We start from the raw sequence: 21,939 nt of genomic DNA on the forward strand, positions 1-21,939 counted from the left end.
GCTGAGAGTCCGGACTCTCCCGAGACTCGGCTAGGCCTTCTGCTCCCTCTTCTGACTCACGCCCGAGTCTGCTAACAAGATCCTTTCCCTTTTGGAATCGAGGTTATTTTCTGATCGGTCTTGCAGTAGACATACGAATCTGTCCCCCAGCTTTGATTATGGTAAGTCGGTCTTGAGGTTTCAGGTTAAACCTCCTGCCATGGTTTCACCTTAACAGGACAATTACCTGAGATGCACGTTTTTCTAAATTGCTGGGTCTCTAGTCTGAGTGCCTGGAAACTTGACTTTCACTTCTCACATCTGCCCTGTTACTGTGGTGAGCTTTGTAAAGAGGTGTGAGGTGTGCTCCTCAAAGAAAGCACCGCCTGAGCACACATACCTTACCTTTGGTCCTCACATAAACGAGAGAGGTCTGTCCTTGTCAGAGCCATTTGAAAGCCCCGCAAGTGGCCTGTGGAATCGCTGAGCCCTGGAGAGAGTGCTGTGTCTGTGCCCTGCTGGGATCCACAGCCAGGTGGCAGATATGGGCCAGCTCGTGAGACTGCTGTGAAAGGGGAGGCTCACACTTGCAGAACTTTGTGATGGGTTCCCGAAGCGAAATGCCAGCTCTGATGCCAGCCCGAATTTGGAGGCTCCCAGGCTGCTCTCCCGGCCACTTGCCAGTCCTGTCCCAGCCCGTCCTGGGCTTGGGGTGTCGGGGGAAAAGCAGCCCTTAACACTCTTTCATGTGCACCGGATGTCAGAGTTCGGAGTAAATTGGAATGTGGACAAATCTGTGCACAGAACCTTTAAGGATCCCTGGTCTGACTGTGGTTCCAGCTCTCATTCCTGGCCTCGCGCATCTCTTGAGAGCAACTCGGTGACCCCGGCAGCGCAAACCTTTGTCCGGGGGGCTGCTGCGTGGTGGGGATTGATGTTTGAACCCTGCTGTAGGAGGGCTTATAGACACATGTGCCTGACTGTGTGACAGTCCGTGTCAGTAAGCGTGTGTGATGCCTGGGCACCGTGCTGCCCGCTGTCCCCGTGCTGCCTCACCTCCTCCCCAGCATCCCCGTGGGCGCAGCCCATGCTGCCCGGGAGGCGTCGGGGTAGGCCCGCGGCACGCTCCCTGCTGGATGCAGAGACACTGCAGAGCGGGGCCATCGCTCTGCTCACCACCTGCAGGGTAGCCAGCCCGGGTAGGGCCCGCGGGGGCCTTGCATGTGTTGCGCTCTCGTGGAGTCCTGCGTTTCACGGGTGGCGAGGCCGCGGTTCCTGGGACTGCGGGTGCTTAGGTGAGGTCGATGGAGTGGGTTCCAAGGTGGGGCTGCAAACGGGCACTAAAGCCGGCAGATCCGGGTCATCGGAGAACACGTTCCTCTGGAGGATGCTGGGGGAGTGCTGCTTAAGAACAGAGTGAAACGAACCCAGCAGAGCGCATGGCTGAACGCCTGGGGACGGCACCCAGAGCACCTGCCGGCCCTGCGGTTACTCAGGCACCTGCCTCCCCTGGGCCCCCGGCTCCCAGGAGGGTGGCCCTCAGCCACCTGCTCCATCCAGGGACCTGGCAGGAACCCGCGTTCACGTGTCGCTTTGGGTGGAGGCAGGCTGTGCCTCCCCCACAGTAAACTCCTGCTGCTCCTAGAGACACAAGAGGCGGGCGTGCGGCCCAGTTGGCGAGCGCCTCGGTGACCCTGCGTGGCTGCTCTGCTGTCAGAGGCGAGGCCGGTAGGACTGGGGGGGCGCCGAGCTCCTAAGCCCCCGCTACCGCCCCCCGGTCTATGCCCGGTGGATTCTCAGGCTTTACGCTGACCTGGAGGGAAGCGGACACCTTCCTTCCTACCTGTAGGAGACCTCCCGGGGGCATCGGCCACGAGGCTCATCTGGATTCTGTCGGTTTTCAGGATGAGAAGGTACATCCGCCAAAATCCAGAGAATCAGATGACTTTACACGAGAACCGCGGCTCCACTCCCGGAACAAAATGTGCTGCTTCCGGGCCGGCACACACACGTGCCTTTAAAATAGAGGCACATTTTACACACGTGCGTTCGTATGACCGGCACATGTGAGTTTACTGGTGTGATTGTTTTAACTTCTCCGTCTTAACTTCTCCCCAATATAATGTATAGTGTAATGTCCATTTATAAACGAGACAGTTATTATCAAAAACTGTAGTTGCCAACCCTGACACTTTAAAAAGAGGGTTTCTGCAGACTTTTCTTCCAACGCCAAGGCCCGTGCTCGTACCCAGCCGCCTGGGCCCACACCCACGCGCAGGTGCAGCCCTCAGTAGCCAGCCCGGGTAGAAGCCCTGGGAGTGACCTTGACGTCTTGGCCGCGGGAGGCCTCCCCACCGTCCAGTTGCATCCTCTCCTTCCCTCTCTCTGCCTGCCTGGACTGGCGACTCTCAGCCCTGCTTCACCTGGCGTGCCACCAGGAAAGCCGCAGCTCCCTGCAAGCCACGGTGGGGAGGCCGTGCCTGTCTCGTACGCGGGAAGACAGCCACGGCGGTGAGCTGGCTTTAGGGCAGCGTCCACATCCCAGACCGATCTGGACACTTACTGCTTCAGAATGAGCCGTCTCAAGGCTCGGTGCTTCCACACCGACTCTGCACACAGACCTGCAGTCTGGACGAGGCTCCATGGGGCAGCAGCTGGTGCCCCAAAGCTGGGCTGGTGTCCCAGGAGGCCCTTCAGTCCCCGGCTGGCTGCTGTGCTCCTGTCGGCTGGGACCTTCCTGGGCTCTGGCCAGACACCCACACGGCCTGGACGCCCTCACAGCATGTGACTGGGTCCCGAGCCGGGCAGAAGATGGGCCCCGGTCCTGACAGAGCCTGGGACACACTCAGTGCCCCTCCCCTCCCACTCTGTTCACGAGAAGCCAGTTGGCCGCCCAGCCTGGACCCAGGGGTAGGGCAGCGAGGTGCCTGTCAAGGAGCTACAGACGTGCCAGCTTTGGCCATGTTGTCTGACACCCGCCCCCCCCCCCCCCCGAGTCCCCTCTGCCAAGACACTAATGGTGGAGGGGCGAGTTAGCAGTGAGCTCAGTCACCACAGACGCCCGTCAAGTGTCTGGCACAGAGGAGGGCTGAGAGGTACTCCTGACGTTACTCTGCAAGTGGCAGCAAAGGAGTTTCCGAAAGAACACGTGACCTTCTAGGGCTTCAGTCTCCAAAGACCAATAAACCTCTATTTTCAGCCCCACCCCCAGAAGAAACTGTTCTGAGGTGTGATCCACGGAGGCCAGGAGGGCACAGCACACCTTCCCAGCCTGCTCACCTGGGGCCCCTGCCGCCCGTGGCTCTGCATTCCCGTGTAGAGACGAAACTTGCCCACAATTCACCAGTTCCCTAAGACAATTCGTCCAACAATGTGAAGGAAAGGCTTTCTGTGGCATAGGAAGAGGTGTTCAGCTCAGTGCAACTCTGGGAGAAATGGGATCCTGTTAAGGAGGGAAGTTTGGGGCAAAGGAAGTCCTTTGACCAGAAGTGTTGCTCAAGTGGGGAAGTGGGATGCAGCAGCAGGCGTGATGTGTGCCTCCTGCTGGGACGCAGGGCACGGCCCTTCCCATGTGTTCCCCCCCCCCAGTTTCTCTCCTAGGACGGCCAGCTGGGAGATGCACATCCTTGCACCCACTACAAACATCGATCACAGATACTTTTAATGTTCTTGTGTAAAAACTAGCTCGGGGGCTTCCCTGGTGGTGCAGTGGTTGGGAATCCGCCTGCCGATGCGGGGGACACGGGTTTGTGCCCCGGTCCAGGAAGATCCCACATGCCACGGAGCGGCTGGGCCCGTGAGCCATGGCCGCTGAGCCTGCGCGTCCAGAGCCTGTGCTCCGCAACGGGAGAGGCCACAACAGGGAGAGGCCCGCGTACCGAGAAAAAAAAAAAAAAAAAAAAACTCGGCTACCAGAAAAAAGCACTTCCTTCCTTTGCTTTTGCTGCAGCCTGTTCTCTCCTCTGGAGAGGGGTGGAGAGGGGTCATGGGCCGGGGAAGGGCCTAATGCTCTGTCTTTGGTGTCCTTAGCCGATGGGAACAGCACGCCCAGGGCTGTTTGCTTTAACCAGCCTGCCTCTTATCCCTGCAGAGTTACGAGGTGAGGAGTGTCCTTGGAAAGGAGGTGGGGCCAATAACCTGTTTCGTCCGGTCCATCACCACCCGCCCGGCCAGCTGCGTGGGATTGGAGGAGGTGGAACTCCTGAGCGAGGGGGGAGCCTCTTCAGCACACGGGTGGCAGCCGCAGGATCCGTGAACTTTACAAAGTGGCTGCCAGTGGTGGTGGTTCGGTAGTTATTTGTTAACTCTAGGCAGAGTGAATGTCCTTTATGATCTTGAAGTGGAACTTCGATTGGGGCAAATGTTAGTAAAATGGCTTTGTAAACTGTAAATCAAAGTACTTCTTTCTGCGATGATATATATTTTTATTGCCTTTCTGCAAATTTAGAAACACGATAGAGCTTAAATAAGCTTGAGGTTTTCATTTTGTATTTACCTTAGACAATAATATAGTAGAAAAAGTTATTTTGTTCTACTGTAATTCTAAAGTGTTCAAATTTTACAATGATTCAACGTGTTTTTCTTATATTTCTTTTAACATTTCCCCAAAGAATTACCCTGCCGAGTGTAAACCTTTGTCCTCTATCGTCATATTACTGCTCTGCACAGTGTCCAGCCTAAGCGTTCTGCAGCTCAGTATTTTTTGGAAAATGTTCTGGGGAACTATGTCAGAGGTAAAACTGTTTCCCATAAAGTAGAGATAAAGTGACTGGCCTGATGGTAGCTCCTTACGGAGAGACTGACAGGTCTGGTTAGTCCTGCCGGGCACTGCGCAGGACTACGCTGCCGCAGGAGAGCTGGGGAATCGTTCACCTTGTTGGCAGAGATCTGAGTTAAAACTAAAACCACGGATTAATCTGGACACTACAAAGATTTCGCGTTTCCTCCCTTATGACAGTGTAATAATGACAGGCCACGGTTAACTAATTACATAATATAGACGTAGCAGCCCAGACCAAGGGAGGCTGCCTAGTACCCACTCTCATGGGGGAAAGGCAACGGCTTTATTTATTCGTCCAGATTCAGCCTTGAAGCATTACCAGTACCGGGAAGGTAGCCGATTTTAAGTAGCTTTGTGACCGTCCTTTCCATCTCCTATATGACTTCTGTACTTTATGCACTTTGAAAATCTACTTGAAGCTGTCTACAGGACTGAGGGAAGCGAAAGCAAATCCCATGAAAGCCAGAATGAGTGGGACTGGTTTTCGGATAACCTGAGCCCTCCTCTCCTTGCCCCCGACTCGAGGTGGGACCCGCTCCGGCCGGTTTCCGACACGTTCCCGGGGCGCCTTCCACCCGAGCGGGTCTCGCTCGGCAAGTTAACCGGCACGTCCGCAGGTGGAGTTTGGCCTGTTGGAGAAGCAAAGCGACGGTCCTTCCAGGAACCCGGCCCCGGGGCGCACACCAGCCAGACGCGCCCTCGCGCCCTCCCCGGCCAGTCCGGAGGGCCGCGAGGGCAGGAATCAAGGTGGGTCTAACACGCCTTTATTCTTACAAATACTGTAAAAATCAGTATAAAAAAGTGAGCATGCTCAGTCTTTTCCTCGTATCTACAGTACAAAGGTTTGTCCGAAAAGTCTCTCTAACGAATGTACCTTAGCTGCCTCCTCGGGCGTAGGATGCAGAGAAGCTGCCGTCACAGTAACTTAGGGTCCACGCGGCAGCTGTCCGAGTCCCGGCCCCGCCCGGGGGTCCGGCACGGCGGTTCCAGGCACTGCGGCCGCAGCCCGCACGCCCCCCGCGTCACCGCGCGTCCGCCGCCCCCGCGCCGGGCAAAAAGGGCGCGCCGGGCAGCTGCTTGAAGAAGCGCCGCAGGCCGGCCAGGTCCCGCGTGAGCTGCTCCACGCGCTGCTGTAGCTTCTCGTTCTCGGCCGAAAGCTCCACCAGCTTCTGCTGCATCTCCTGGTTGCGCCGCTTAGCCTTGTCGCGGCTCTTGCGCACGGCGATGTTGTTGCGCTCCCGCCGCTGCCGGTACTCGGGGCTGCCGCGGTCCGGGCCCCGCTTGCCCGCTGCCTTGTCGCGCGCCGCCCCGGGAGCTGGGGGCGCGGGGCTGCGGCGCGGCGGCTCGGGAGACGCGGGCGGAGTGGGCTGCGCGGCGGCCGCCAGGCTCACCACTGTCTGCGCGCACGCGGCCACCTGCGCGGGCAGCAGCGAGCCGGGCGCGTCGCCGTCGCCCCAGTCGGGCTCGCGCTTGAGCGGTCGCGGCGCGGGGCCGGGGCCCGCGGGGCGCGCGGGGCCCCCGGGCAGCAGCTCCAGGGCGCCCGCCTTGTGGTTGCTGTTGAAGAGGTCGGCGAAGAGCTCATCGTGGCACAGCTCCAGGGTGGGCACGGCGGCCATGGAGTCGATGTAGGCGCTGAAGTCGATAGCGCTCTCGTCGTCGTACATGGCGGGCGCGGCCGGCTCGGCTCCGCGACCCAGCTTCCCCGCGCGGCCGGGCTCGTAGAAGGCGGCGGGCTCCGCAGTCCAGGGCGCGCCGCGCGCCGGGCCGTCCAGGCTGAAGAGCGCGGCGCTCATGGCGGCGTCGGGCCGACGGCGAGCGCGGTCCTCGGGCGGGCCGGGCGCCGCCTTTTCTAGCCGGACTGACGCGCACGCCCCGCCCCGCCCCGGCCGCGGACCGCGGGACCCCCGCCCGCGCGCCTCCCCCGTGCTTCCTGCCCGCCGGCCCGGCCCGCGCGGCGCTGCCGGGAACGACCCTCCCTCGGCCGCGCCTCCTCCTTCCTGGTGGGTCGGGGCCTCTGCGCCCGCGGAGTCGGGGCGGAACCAGAACGGGGCCCGGGCCAGCGCGCGGACTAGGGCCCGGGGGCGCTCCCCCGCGGCTTCAGGGAATTAGGGTCTCGCGGCTTCCGGATGGCGGGGTTGGAGACGCTGCCCCGCGGGGTTCCGCCGGGTCCGGGGGTCGCTCTCCAACCCCGCGCGCCTAGGGCCGGGGGAAGCCGGGAACCACGAGCGCGCGAGAGCTCCGCGCCCCCGGAAAGCCCACGAACGCCCGGGAGCTCCACACTCAGAGCCCCGGGAGCCCCGCGACCCCGACGCTGCTTCCAGGGACACTAGAGCAGTGCCATCTTGCGGTGATGTCTTACTTCAGTCCTGTCTTTAGTTCTAGGCTCTTTTTTTTTTTAATGCTGTTCAGTATTATTCCAAAAAGAAGTGCCTTTGGATCCAAAGCAGTGGGGTGGGTCCCCTTTAGGAGGAAAATAAGCTTTATACTAGCAGCTCTGACACGGTGTTAACTCGCTAGCTCTTCACATTGTAAAATGCAGGTAAAGACTGAACTGGCTTTGTTGGTTAACGTTTCCTACAATTTGGGTCAGGCATTTCGGGTCACTTCTATTTTTCACATCACCGTCCCTGTTCGGACCTGGTCTCTGTCCACATCCTTTCTCATTTCGTTGCTTCCCGACACCAAACGCTGCACAAGCTCCACAGTATTCCAGAGGTGACTTCTGATGACGGCACCATGGTATACTGAATAGGTTTTCTAGGAGGACAGACATAATACGCTAGAATTACTCAGGAGCCGTGATGTGGATGTCACACGATTAATTATCTATTAAAGGTAAAACCCAGGAACACTTAGAGTGTGGTTCATGCACACCCAGAGGAAAGACATATCTATTTTGGAAGCCATAAAAACACTACTAAAGCCCTCCCCAGTCAGGGATTGCAAAATAAATACACAGAGAACCATATTCTCATGAAAATAATTCAGTGAGATGATTAGTAGATTCAGATGTCAAATTGGGATTGAGCTTGAAAGAGATGCTACGCCCATCTTTTTTTCAGTGTATTAACTAGTAATGATAATGTTTAGATTTAAGAGTTTTCTTCCCTTTTACTGAAAAAGAGAAAGGAGAGGTCGTAGACCAACAAAGTAGAGATTTGTCATGACGTTTAAGGGCAAGTGAAAGACTATTAAAAATACAATAAAACAATTTAAAGTTTAGTTCTGTGACAGCAGTTGTCCACAGTCATTTCTTGAATGTCTCCACTTATTGTCTTTTCCTAACTCTACTGTTAATTTATCCGAGATAAATACAAAGTTGGTCATGATTCCTCATTGTTAGGAGTCTTGAGCCTGTGTTCTGAAAACTGTCTAAAGGAAGCAGTCAAATAAGAAAGTATTCCTTAAAAACGTCGGAGCCTTGGATTCACCCGTGTTTATGAGGACGTTGCTATGTTGAGCTTACTTGAGTTGTTCAAATGCAGCACTTCATGTGGACTTTCTAAACACGTCCGTCCTTTAGAAACTCAGGAGGCTGGATGTGCTCCAGCTGTGGGACACTGTCGGGGTTAGGAAATCGGGCCGGCTCACTCATAACACGAAGGGGCCATACCTCAGTCCTCACGAGGGACCACTTTCGGATGCTTCATACGGTGCAAGATATGGGGCAACAACAGTTCTCCAAATGAAAGTCTGGAACAGTGAAAATGTTTTTGAGCAATGCCAGTGTCAAGAGGAGGGAAATTGTGACTCTAGCGCCCTCTTCAGATGATGATTCTCAACTATCAGATTAGATACTTTTGTTCATCTTCTGGCTCAGGAATAATTTTAACTGTATGATATGTTCTCATGTGTTTTGTGTCAGACAATAGTGAGGTTACAAATACAGGCTTTTCGGATAAACCTGATTTCCAGTATTTTTTGTGTGTGTGGGAAAGGAAATATGAGGGCCAAAAGAATAAAGCCCCTGGGAATTAGGGTCACACATCCTTGGCAGTGCTTTATAAAGCCTGTGTATTTTACTAAAAACCTACTGTGATGGGTAGAAAATTCTGCATTCACTTCAGCCTCTGGAATTTAAGAGACAGATCTCCCAGATTACAAAGTAGCCAGAGCTGAAAACAGTTATTTGATTCTGTGAGTCAGGTGTCCAACCTGCCATACAGTTGCGCATGTTCCCAGTAATAGAACACAAGGAGGAGCGATTTGCCTTCCCAGCCTGTTATTCCTGTGAAGTGGATTCAGTCTCTCAGGCACACCTGTCAGCCCTGCCACAGCTCATTGGTAGTTTGATAGGAATGGTGCTGAATCTGTAGATTGCCTTGGGTAGTATGGTCATTTTAACAATACTGATTCTTCCCATCTGAGAACAAGGTACATCTTTCCATCTGTTTACGTCATCATCACATTCTTTCATCAACGTCTTACTTTTCAGATTATATGCCTTTTGCCTCCTTAGGTAGGTTTATTCCTAAGTATTTTATTCTTTTTGATGTGATGGTAAATGGGATTGTTTCTTTAATTTCTCTGAGATTTCATTGTTAGTGTATAGAACTGTAGCAGATTTCCATATATTTATTTTGTATCCTGTAACTTTACCAGATTCTTTGGTGAACTCTAAGAGTTTTCTGGTGGCATCTTTAGGATTTTCTCTGTATAGCAAATCGTGTCATTAGCAAACAGTGACAGTTTTGCTTCTTCCTTTCCTATTTGGATCCTTTCTTTTCTTTTTCTTCTCTGATTGCAGCGGGTAGGACTTCCAAAACTATGTTGAATAAAAGTGGTGAGAGTGGGCATCCTTGTCTTTTTCCTCATCTTAGAGGGAATGCTTTCATATCTCATAGTTGAGTGTGATGTTAACTGTGGGTTTGTCATATATGGCCTTTATTATGTTGAGGTAGGTTCCCTCTATGCCCGCTTTCTGGAGAGTTTTATCATAAATGGGTGTTGAATTTTATCAGAATCTTTTTCTGCATCTACTGAGATGATTGTATGGTTCTTCTTCTTCAATTTGTTAACCATGTTGATTTGTGGATATTGAAAAATCCTCGTATCCCTGGAATAAATCCCACTTGATCATGGTGTATGATCTTTTTAATATATTGTTGAATATGGTTTGCTGGTATTTTGTTGAGAATTTTTGCATCTGTGTTCATCAGTGATACTGGTTTTGTGATGTCTTTGGTTTTGGTGTCAGGGTGATGGTGGCCTCATAGAATGGGTTCGGAAGTGTTTCTTCCTCTGCAATTGTTCGGAATAGTTTCAGAAGGATAGGTGTTAACTCTTCTTTAAATGTTTGGTAGAATTTGCCTGTGAAGCCATCTGGTCCTGGACTTCTATTTGTTGGGAGTTTTTATTTTTTATTTATTCATTTTCTTAAATCTATTGTTTTGGCTGCATTGGGTCTTCGTTGCTGTGCTAGGGCTTTCTCTAGTTGCAGCGAGCAGGGGCTACTGTTCATTGCAGTGTGCAGGCTTGCGGTGGCTTGTCTTGTTGTGGAGCATGGGCTCTAGGCGCATGGGCTTCAGTAATTGCAGCATGCGGGCTCAGTAGTTGTGGCACGTGGGCCTTAGAGTGCGTGAGCTTCATTAGTCGTGGTGCCTGGGCTCTAGGGCGTGTGGGCTTTAGTAGTTGTGGCTCACGGGCTCTAGAACACAGGCTCAGTAGTTGTGGCGCACGGGCTTAGTTGCTCCGTGGCATGTGGGCTCTTCCTGGATGAGGGATCGAACCCGTGTCCCCTGCATTAACAGGTGGATTCTTAACCACTGGGCCACCAGGGAAGTCCCTGTTGAGAGTTTTTAAATCACAGTTTCAATTTCAGTACTTGTGACTGGTCTGTTCGTATTTTCTATTTCTTCCTGGTTCAGTCTTGGGAGAATTTATGAATTCTGGGTTGTCCATTTTATGGCCGTATATTTGCTCATTGTAGTCTCCTACGATCTTTTCTATTTCTGTGGTGTCAATTGTAACTTCTCTTTTTCATTTCTGATCTTATTGATTTGGGCCTTCTCCCTTTTTTTCTTGAGGAGTCTGGCTAAAGGTTTATCAATTTTGTTTAGTTTTTCAGAGAACCAGCTTTTAGTTTCATTGATCTTTTCTGTTCTTTTTTTTAAATATTTTTATTGGAGTATAATTGCTTTACAATGGTGTGTGTGTTAGTTTCTGCTTTATAACAGAGTGAATTAGTTATACATATACATATATCCTTGTATCCCCTCCATCCCCTCCCTCTTGCATCTCCCTCCCACCCTCCCTATCCCACCTCTCTAGGTGGTCACAAAGCATTGAGCTGATCTCCCTGTGCTATGTGGCTGCTTCCCACTAGCTACCTGTTTTACATTTGGTAGTGTATATATGTCCATGCCACTCTCTCACTTCGTCCCAGGTTACTCTTCCCCCTCAAATTTGATTGTCCTCAAATTCATTCTCTACATCTACATCTTTATTCCTGTCCTGCCCCTAGCTTCTTCAGAACCTTTTTTTTTTAATTAAGATTCTATATATATGTGGTAGTTAGCATATAGTATTTGTTTTTCTCTTTCTGACTTACTTCACTCTGTATGACAGACTCTGGGGTCCATCCACCTCACTACAAATAACTCAATTTCATTTCTTTTTATGGCTGAGTAATATTCCATTGTATATATGTGCCACATCTTCTTTATCCATTTATCTGTCGATGGACACTTAGGTTGCTTCCATCTCCTGGCTATTGTAAATAGAGCTGCAATGAACATTTTGGTACATGATTCTTTTTGAATTATGGTTTTCTCAGGGTATGTGCCCAGTAGTGGGATTGCTGGGTCATATGGTAGTTTTATTTTTAGTTTCTTAAGGAACCTCCATACTGTTCTCCATAGTGGCTGTATCAGTTTACATTCCCGCCAACAGTGCAAGAGTGTTCCCTTTTCTCCACACCCTCTCCAGCATTTGTTGTTTGTAGATTTTTTGATGATGGCCATTCTGACTGGTGTGAGGTGATACCTCATTGTAGTTTTGATTTGCATTTCTCTAATGATTAATGATGTTGAGCATCCTTTCATGTGTTTGTTGGCAATCTGTATACCTTCTTTGGAGAAATGTCTATTTAGGTCTTCTGCCCATTTTTGGATTGGGTTGTTTGTTTTTTTGATATTGAGCTGCATGAGCTGCTTGTAAATTTTGGAGATTAATCCTTTGTCATTTGCTTCATTTGCAAGTATCTTCTCCCATGCTAAGGGTTGTCTTTTCGTCCTGTTTATGATGTCCTTTGCTGTGCAAAAGCTGTGCCTATTTCCTCTTCGTTTGTTTGGTCTGGTGGGTTTTTACCTTGCTCCTTCATCTGCTGTGTGTTTCTCTGTCTTCTCATTTTGCTTAACTTACTGTGTTTGGGGTCTCCTTTTCACAGGCTGCAGGTTCATACTTCCCGTTGTTTTTGGTGTCTGCCCCCAGTGGCTAAGGTTGGTTCAGTGGGTTGTGTAGGCTTCCTGGTGGAGGGGTGCCTTCCTGGTGGAGGGGTGCCTTCTGGTGGATCAGGCTGGATCTTGTCTTTCTGTTGGGCAGGACCACTTCTGGTGGTGTGTTTTGGGGTGTCTGTGAACTTATTATGATTTTAGGCAGCCTCTCTGCTAATGGGTGGTGTTGTGTTCCTGTCTTGCTAGTTGTTTGGCATAGGGTGTCCTGCACCGTAGCTTGCTGGTTGTTGAGTGGAGCTGCGTCTTAGTGTTGAGATGGAGATCTCTGGGAGAGCTTTTGCTGTTTGATATTACGTGGAGCTGGGAGGTCTCTTGTGGACCAATGTCCTGAACTTGGCTCTCCCACCTCAGAGGCACAGCCCTGACGCCCAGCTGGAGCACGAAGACCCTGTCAGCCACATGGCTCAGAAAAGGGAGAAAGAAAGAGAGAAAGGGAGGAAGGGAGGAAGGAGGAAGGAAATAATAAAGTTATTAAAATAAAAAATAATTATTAAAAAAATTTTAATAAAAAAAGAAAAAACAAATGGACAGACAGAACCCTAGGGAAAATGGTAAAAGCAAACCTATACAGATAAAATCACACAAAGAAGCATACACACAAAAAGAGAAAAAGGGAAAAAAAAAAATATATATATATATATATATGTATCATTGCTCCCAAAGTCCACCTCCTCAATTTGGGATGATTCGTTGTCTATTCATGTATTCCACAGATGCGGGTACATCAAGTTGATTGTGGGGATTTAATCTGCTGCTCCTGAGGCTGCTGGGAGAGATTTCTCTTTCTCTTCTTTGTTCTCACAGCTCCCAGGGCTCAGCTTTGGATTTGGCCCAAGCTCTGTGTAGGTCGCCGGAGGGCGTCTGTTCTTTGCTCAGACAGGACGGGGTTAAAGGAGCCACTGATTCGGGGGCTCTGGCTCACTCAGGCCGGGGGGAGGGAGGGGTATGGGTGTGGGGTGAGCCTGTGGCAGCAGAGGCCAGCGTGACGTTGCCCCAGCCTGAGGTGCGCCGTGCGCTCTCCTGGGGAAGTTGTCCCTGGATCCCGGGACCCTGGCAGTGGCGGGCTGCACAGGCTCCCCGGAAGGGGGTGTGTGAGAGTGACCTGTGTTCGCACACAGGCTTCTTGGTGGCGGCAGCAGCAGCCTTAGCGTCTCATGCCCGTCTCTGGGGTCCGCGCTGTTAGCCACGGCTCGTGCCCGTCTCTGGAGCTCGTTTATGCGGTGCTCTGAACCCCCTCTCCTCGTGCACCCCGAAACAATGGTCTCTTGCCTCTTTGGCAGGTCCAGACTTTTCCTGGACTCCCTCCCGGCTAGCCGTGGCGCACTAACCCCCTGCAGGCTGTGTTCACACCGCCAACCCCAGTCCTCTCCCTGCGCTCCGACCGAAGCCCGAGCCTCAGCTCCCAGCCCCGCCCGCCCCGGCGGGTGAGCAGACAAGCCTCTCGGGCTGGTGAGTGCCGGTTGGCACCCATCCTCCGTGCGGGAATCTCTCCGCTCTGCCCTCTGCACCCCTGTGGCTGCACTCTCCTCCGCGGCTCTGAAGCTCCCCCCGCCAACCCCCGTCTCCACCAGTGATGGGGTTTCCTAGTGTATGGAAACCTTTCCTCCTTCACAGCTCCCTCCTGGAAGTGCAGGTCCCATCCCTATTCTTTTGTCTCTGTTTATTCGTTTTTCTTTTGCCCTCTCCAGGTATGTGGGGAGTCTCTTGCCTTTTGGGAGGTCTGAGGTCTTCTGCCAGCGTTCAGTAGGTGTTCTGTAGGAGTTGTTCCACGTGTAGATGTATTTCTGATGTATGTGAGGGGAGGAAGGTGATCTCCACGTCTTACTCCTCCATCTTGAAGGTCTCGTCTGTTGTTTTCTTCGTCTCTGTTTCATTTATTTCTGCTCTGATCTTTATGATTTCTTTCCTTCTGCTGACTTGGGTTTTGTTTGTTCTTCTTTCTCTAGTTGCTTTAGGTGTAAGGTTAGGTTGTTTATTTGAGATTTTCCTTGTTCTCTGAGGTAAGCTGTATCACTATAAGCTTCCCTCTTAGAACCACTTTTGCTGCGTTCCACAGGTTTTGGATCGTTGTGTTTTTGTTTTGTCTGTAGGTAGTTTTGATTTCCTCTTTAATCTATTCAATGATCCACTGGTTGTTTAGCAGCATAGTGTTTAGCTTCCACATGTTTGTGTTTTTTGCAATTTTTTTTTCCTGTAGTTGATTTCTGGTCTCTGTACTGTTGCGTTTGGAAAAGATGCTTGATATGATTTCAGTTGTCTTAAATTTACCAAGGCTTATTTTGTGGCCTAGCATGTAATCTATCCTGGAGAATTTTCCATATGCACTTGAAAACAATATGTATTCTGCTGCTTTAGGATAGAATGCTCTATATATATCAATTAAGTCCATGTGGTCTAATGTGTTATTTAAGGCCTGTGTTTCCTGATGGATTTTCTGTCTGGATGATCTGTCCATTAATATAAGTGGGGTGTTAAAGTCCCCCACTAGTATTGTGTTACCATCAATTTCTCCTTTTATGTCTCTTAATATTTGCCTTATATTTAGGTGCCTCCCATATGTATATACAATTGTTGTATCTTCCTGGATGATCCCTTGATCATTATGTAGTGTCCCTCCTTGTCTCTTACAAGTCTTTATTTTAAAGTCGATTTTGTCTGATGTAAGTATTACTACTCTGGCTTTCGATTGATTTCCACTTGCATGGAATACCTTTTTCCACTCCCTCACTTTCAGTCTGTATGTCTCTAGATCTGAAGTGAGTCTCTTGTAGGCAGAATATCAAGGGGTCTTGTTTTTGTGTCCATCAGCCACTCTGTGTCTTTTAGTTGGAGCATTTACTCTGTTGACATTTAACGTAATCATCGATATGTATGTTCTCACTGCCATTTTGTTAATTGTTTTGGATTTGTGTAGGGTCGTTTTTCCCTTCTTTTGTTCTCTCTCATTTGATGACTAGCTTTACTGTTATGTTTGCTTTCCTTTTTCTTTTTTGGGTACATATCTATTATAGAGTTTGGGTTTGCAGTCACTGTGAGGTTTTGTATAGCAGTCTGTATGTATACATGATTGTTTTAAGTTGCTGATGGCTTAATTTCAAATGCATTTTGAAAACCCTGCATTTGTACTCTCCTCCCCTCCCAATTACTGTTTCTGCTTGCATATTTTATGTCTAATTGTTTTGTGTATCCCTTAACTGCTTATTGTGGAATAGAGACAGTCTTACTCCTTTTTTCTTTTAACCTCCCTACTAGCTTGGTGTGTGGAGATTTCCTACCTTCACTGTATGTTTGCCTTTACTGGTGAGCTTTTTCATTTTGTAATTTTCTTGTTTCTAGTTGTGGCCTTTTCCTTTTCACCTAGAGAAGTTCTTTTAACATTTGTTGTAAAGCCGGTTTGATGGTACTGAACTCTTTTGGCTTTTGACTTCTCCATCAAATTTGAATGAGGGCCTTCCTGGATAGATTATTCTTGGTTGTATTTTTTCCCCTTTCATCACTTTAAATATATCCTGCCCCTCCCTTTTGGCCAGTAGAGTTTCTGCTGAAAAACGGGCTGTCAGCCTTATGGGAATTCCCTTGTATGTTCTTATTCTCTTGCTGTTTTTAATATTCTCTCTTTATCTCTTTGTCACTTTATTTAGAGTGTGTCTTGTTGTCTTACTCTCTGGGTTCATCCTGTGTGGCAGTCTCTGTGCTTCCTGGTCTTGGGTGACTTGTTCCTTTCCCAGGTTAGGGATGTTTTCAGCTATTATGTCTTAAACGTATGTTCTCAGGCTCTTTCTCTTATCTCCTTCTGGGACCTCTATAATGCAAATATTAGTGTGTTTGATGTTGTCCCAGAGGTCTCTCAAACTGTCATTTCTTTTCATACTTTTTTTTTTCTGTTCAGTGGCAGTGATTTCCACTACTCTGTCTTCCAGCTCACTGATTTGTCCTTCTGTACTATTGATTTCTTCCAGTGTATTTTTCATTTCAGTTATCGTATTCTCCATCTGTTTGGTTACTCTTTATGTTTTCTAACTCTTCGCTCAAAACTTCTAATTTCTCACTCTGTGCATTCTTTTCCCAAATTCTTTGATCATCTTTATGATTCTCACTCTGAACCCTTTCTTGGGTAGATTGCCTGTCTCTACAACACTTAGTTTTTCTTCTGGGGTTTTTTATCTTGTTCCTTCATCTGGAACATATTCCTCTGCTACCTCATTTTGTCCAAGTTGCTATTTGTATTTTTATGTTTGTGGTAAGTTACTTACATTTCTCAACCTTGGAGAAGTGGCCCTCTGTAGGAGACATCTTGTGTGTCCCAGCAGTGCACCGTCCTGCAGTGTCCTCCCATTACCTATATGTTCTACGGGTTCCCCTAAGAGGGCTGCATGGCTCCTTCTGTTATGGTGGGCTATGTGGGTGGTCTGGTGGGCTTGGTTGGCCCCTAGCCCGGTTGGTTGCCAGGACCTGCCTTGTGCAGAAGCTGCTGGCTGCCGTTTAGCGGGGCCTGGTCACGAGGCAGCTGGCTGCAGAACCCTAAGGGGCCCTGAGGCTAGTGCTGGCTCAGTGATGGGTACAGTCAGAGTCGCAAAGAGTTAGGCCTGCCCATTGGAAACGGGCAGAGTTCACCCAATGGCAGGTGAACCCAGGTCCTGAGGTTAGTGCTGGACTATTGGGGGGGGGAGGGGGGCTCCTGGTTCGTCACACAGTTAAGTATGCGGTGCAGGGTATGCATTGGCCTGTTGGTGGACAGGGCTGGGGCCAGTTGGTCTCAGAGTACAGTCTGGCCTGCTGTGGGCAGGCTGGGTCTGCAGGATTGAGGTTTTCTTTTGTCTGCCCCCTGGTGGATAAGACTGGTCAAGAGGCTGGTGCAGGCTTCCTGGAGAGAGGGCCTAGTGCCTGCCTGCTGGTGGTGGAGCTGGGTCTTGGCCCTCTGGTGGGCAGGGCCATGGTTAGGCATGGCTGTGGGCTCAGGAAGTCTTCAGGCAACCTGTCTGCTGATGGGTGGGGCTATGTGCCCACCCAGTTAGTTGTCTGGCCTGAGGTGTCCCAGCACTGGAGCCTACAGGCTGTTGGGGCCAGGTCTCAGTGCTGATGAGCCAAGATGGCAACCACCAGCAGCAGTTCGCATGGCAGAATGTTCCCAAATGTCTGCCACCAGTGTGTGTGTCCCATGGTGAGCCACACCCACCCCACCCCACCCCCGCTCCAGGAGACTCTCCAAGACCGGCAGATGGGTCTGACCCAGGGTCCTCTCCGATTACTGCTTTTGCCCTGGTTCCTGGTATGTGTGAGACTTCGTGTGTGCCCTTTAAGAATGAAGTCTCTGTTTTCCCCAGTCCTGTGGGGCTCCCAAAATTAAGCCCCTCTGGTCTGCAAAGCCAAAATGCTCTGGGGGCTTGTCTTCCTAGTGCAGGACGCCCGGGCTGGGGAGCCTGATGTAGGGCTCAGAACTCTCACTCCTGTGGGGGAACCTCTGTAATATAATTATTCTCCAGTTTGTGGGTCGCCCACCCAGGTGTGTGGGATTTGATTATATTCGTGAGTCCGTCCCTCCTATCCATCTATCTCATTGTGGTTCCATCTTTGTCTTTAGTTGTAGAAGATCTTTTTTGGTAGCTTCCATTCTTCTTCATCGTTGGTGGCTCTGCAGATAGTTGTGATTCTGGAGTGCTCCTGAGAGGAGGGGAGCTCAGGGTCTTTGTACTCTGCCATCTCGGCCAGTCCCTCTACTGTAGTTTTTTGGTTTGTAGTTTCCGTGGGGTTCATATATGATGACCTGTAACTATACTTATTTTAAACAGGTAGTCCTTTTAAAGTTCATACGCATTCTAAAACATCTACATCTACATCCTTCCCCCACACTTTTTTAGATTTATTATTTATTATATTTTTATTTTTGGCTGTGTCGGGTCTTAGTTGCGGCACATGGGATCTTCATTGAGGCATGTGGGGTCTTTTGTGTGGTGCACGGGCTTCTCTCTACTTGTAGCGTGCAGGTTTTCTCTCTCTAGTCGTGGTGTGCCGGCTGCAGGGTGCACTGGCTCTGTAGTTGTGACGTGCGGGCTCCAGAGCACGTGGGTTCTGTAGTTTGTGGCATGTGGGCTCCAGGTGAGGCGTGCAAGCTCAGTAGCTGTGGCATGCGGGCTTAGTCGCACAGCGGCATGTGGGATCTTAAATCCCTGACCAGGGATCAAACCCGCATCTCCTGCATTTGTAAGCGGATTCTTTACCACTGGACCACCAGGGAAGTCCCAACACTTTGTGTTTTTGATGCCATATTTTACATCTTCATTTTTATCTTTACTGATTATTGTAGTTATACTTGATTTTACAAGTTTTTGTCTTTTAATCTTTGTACTAGCTTATTTAAGTGATTGATCCTCAGCCTGTAAATATATATTTGCCTTCACTAGTGGGATTTTTCCTTTCCTATAGATACTTACTCTTGTTATATAGCCTTTTCTTTCCCACTTAGAGAAGACCCTTTAACATTTCTTTTAGGGTTGCTTAGTATTGGTGAACTTCTTTAGTTTCTGCTTCTCTGGGAAGTGCTTTCTCTCTCCTTCTGTTCTCAATGATAATGTTGCTGGGTAGAGTACCCTAGGTTGCATGTTTTTCCCTTTCAGCACTTTAAATATATCATGCCATTCCCTTCTGGCCACAGTTTCTGCAGAAAAATCAGCTGATAGCCTTATGGTGGTTCCCTTGTATATGCCTCTTTTTCTATTGCTGCCTTTAGATCTCTCTCTTTAACTTATTCCATTTCAATTATGATATGTCTTGGCATCAATCTATTTGTGTTCATCTTAATTGACACACACTGTGCTTCCCATAACTGATTATGTTTCATTTCTCAGGCTTGTGAAGTTTTCAGCCATAATTTTATTAAGTGCATTTTTGACCCCCTTCTATCTCTCGCTCCTCCTTCAGGGGTGTGACCTGTATAATGTGAATGTTGGAAACACTTGATGTTATCCGAAATTCCCTTTCAGGTTTTTCTTTTTGTTGTTCTGATTGGGTTATTTCCATCTTCCAGCTCACTTATGCATTCTTCTGTATCACCTAATCTGCTGTTTATTCCTTCTGTTTTTCCTTTTAGTTACTGAATTATTAATTTCTCATTTTAAAAAATAATTTTCTAGTTAAAATTCTGTGTTCATCTCTTCTTTTTCCTAATTGTTAGCATTCTCTTTTTTGTTGGTTATCTGTTTTATACACACATCAGTGTATACATGTCCATCCCAATCTCCCAGTTCATCCCACCACCACACCCACCCCGCTTTCCCACCTCGGTGTCCATACGTTCTCTACGTCTGTGTGTCTATTTCTGCCCTGCAAACCAGTTCATCTATACCATTTTTCTAGATTCCACATATATGCTTTCATATACAATATTTGTTTTGCTTTTTCTGACTTCACTCTGTATGACAGTCTCTAGGTCCATCCACATCTCTACAAATGACCCAATTTCGTTCCTTTTTAGGGCTGAGTAATATTCCATTGTATATACGTACCACATCTTCCTAATCCATTTGCCATCGATGGGCAACCTGGTTGCTTCCATGACCCGGCTATTGTAAATACTGCTGCAGTGAATATTGGGGTGCGACTTTTTGAATTATGGTTTTCTCTGGGTATATGCCCAGTATTGGGATTGCTGCGTCATGTGGTAGTTCTATTTTTAGTTTTTTAAGGAACCCTCCATACTGTTCTCTATAGTGGCTGTATCAATTTACATTCCCAACAGTGCAAGAGGGTTCCCTTTTCACCACACCCTCTCCAGCATTTGTTGTTTGTAGATTTTCTGATGATGCCCATTCTAACTGGTGTGAGGTGATACCTCACTGTAGTTTTGATTTGCATTTCTCTAATAATTAGTGGCGTTGAGCAGCTTTTCATGTGCCTCTTGGCCATCTGTATGTCTTCTTTGGAGAAATGTCTGTTTAGGTCTTCTGCCCATTTTTGGATTGGGGATTTTGTTTGTTTGTTTGTTTTTAATATTGAGCTTCATGAGTTGTGTATATATTTTGGAGGTTAATGCTCTGTCCGTTGATTCGTCTGCAGATATTTTCTCCCGTTCGGCAGGGCAGTCTTTTTCTCTTCTTTAGAGTTTCCTTTGCTGTGGAAAAGATTTTAAGTTTCATTAGGTCCCACTTGTTTATTTTTGGTTTTATATCCATTACTTTCGGAGGTGGGTCAAAAAAGATCTTGCTGTGATTTATGTCAGAGAGTTCTATGTTTTCCTCTAAGAGTTTTATAGTGTCCGGTCTTATATTTAGGTCTCTAATCCACTTTGAGTTGATTTTTGTGTATGGTGTTAGAGAGAGTTCTAATTTCATTCTTTTACATGTGGCTGTCCAGTTTTCCAAGCACCACTTATACAAGAGGCTGTCTTTTCTCCTTTGTATATCCTTGTCTCCTTTGTCATAGATTAGTTGACCACAGGTGCGTGGGTGTATCTCTGGGCTTTCTATCCTGTGCTATTGATCTGTATTTCTGTTTTTGTGCCAGTACCATATTGTCTTGATTACTGTAGCTTTGTAGTATAGTATGAAGTTAGGGAGTCTTGTTCTTCCAGCTCCGTTTTTTTCCCCTCAAGATTGCTTTGGCTACTCGGGGTCTCTTGTGTCTCCATACAGATTTTAAGATTTTTTTGTTGTAGTTCTGTAAAAAAAAAAAAAAAAAAAAAAAAAAATGCCATTGGTAATTTGATAGGGATTGCACTGAATCTGTAGATTGCTGTGGGTAGTATACTCATTTTCACAATATTGATTCTTCCAATCCAAGAATGTGGTATATCTCTCCATCTGTGTCATCTTTGATTTCTTTCATCAGTGTCTTATACTTTTCTGAGTACAGGTCTTTTACCTCCTTAGGTAGGTTTATTCCTAGGTATTTTATTCTTTTTGCTGCAATGGTGAATAGGATTGTTTCCTTAATTTCCCTATCTGATCTTTCGTTGTTAGTGTATAGGGATGCAAGAGATTTCTGTGCATTAATTTTGTATCCTGCAACTTTACCAAATTCATTGATTAGCTCTAATAGTTTTCTGGTGGCATCTTTATGACTCTACGTATAGAATCATGTCATCTGCAAACAGTGACAGTTTTACTTCTTTGTTTCCAATTTGGATCCTTTTCATTTCTTTTTCTTCTCTGATTGCCATGGCTAGGACTTCCAAAACTATGTTGAATAATAGTGGCGAGAGTGGACATCCTTGTCTTGTTCCTGATCTTAGAGGAAATGCTTTCAGTTTTTCACTATTGAGGATGATGTTTGCTGTGGGTTTGTCGTACATGGCCTTTATTATGTTGAGGTAGGTTCCCTCTGTGTCCACTTTCTGGAGAGTTTTTATCGTAAATGGGTGTTGAATTTTGTTACAAGCTTTTTCTGCATCTACTGAGATGATCATATGGTTTTTATTCTTCAATTTGTTAATATGGTGTATCACATTGATTGATTTGAGTATATTGAAGAATCCTTGCATCCCTGGGATAAACCCCACTTGATCATGGTGTATGATCCGTTTAATGTGCTGTTGGATTCTGTTTGCTAGTATTTTTTGAGGATTTTTGCATCTATGTTCATCAGTGATATTGGCCTGTAGTTTTCTTTCTTTGTGACATCCTTGTCTGGTTTTGGTTTCAGCGTGATGGTGGCCTCGTAGAACGAGTTTGGGAGTCTTCCTCCCTAGGCAATTTTTTGGAAGAGTTTGAGAAGGATGGCTGTTAGCTCTTC

At 48.4% G+C, this 21,939-nt stretch overlaps 2 protein-coding genes across 12 annotated transcripts in view; one reads left to right on the forward strand and one right to left on the reverse strand.

Moving 5' to 3' along the window:
- The window catches only part of SPIDR (scaffold protein involved in DNA repair), a 353,215-nt gene extending 348,669 nt beyond the window's left edge, over nucleotides 1–4,546 (forward strand). For 4 of the 11 annotated variants that reach the window (XM_033437698.2, XM_049700385.1, XM_049700389.1 and 1 more), the window contains 2 exons: nucleotides 103–161; nucleotides 4,070–4,546. In XM_033437698.2, coding sequence (XP_033293589.2) covers nucleotides 103–161; nucleotides 4,070–4,234 — 224 coding nt within the window. In that variant the 3' untranslated portion in view covers nucleotides 4,235–4,546. Of the gene's footprint in view, nucleotides 1–102 lie in introns of all 11 variants that reach the window. The other 7 variants (XM_033437699.2, XM_033437700.2, XM_033437703.2 and 4 more) reach the window with 5 other exon arrangements.
- A 961-nt stretch (nucleotides 4,547–5,507) lies between these two features.
- Nucleotides 5,508–6,646, reverse strand: CEBPD (CCAAT enhancer binding protein delta). The gene has a single exon (XM_004275031.3). It carries the CDS (start codon nucleotides 6,550–6,552, stop codon nucleotides 5,782–5,784), a length of 771 nt encoding a protein of 256 aa, XP_004275079.1. The 5' UTR covers nucleotides 6,553–6,646; the 3' UTR covers nucleotides 5,508–5,781.
- Nucleotides 6,647–21,939: the final 15,293 nt, after the last annotated feature.

Source organism: Orcinus orca, chromosome 17 (genome assembly GCF_937001465.1).
Source record: "Orcinus orca chromosome 17, mOrcOrc1.1, whole genome shotgun sequence".
Lineage (NCBI taxonomy): Eukaryota > Metazoa > Chordata > Mammalia > Artiodactyla > Delphinidae > Orcinus > Orcinus orca.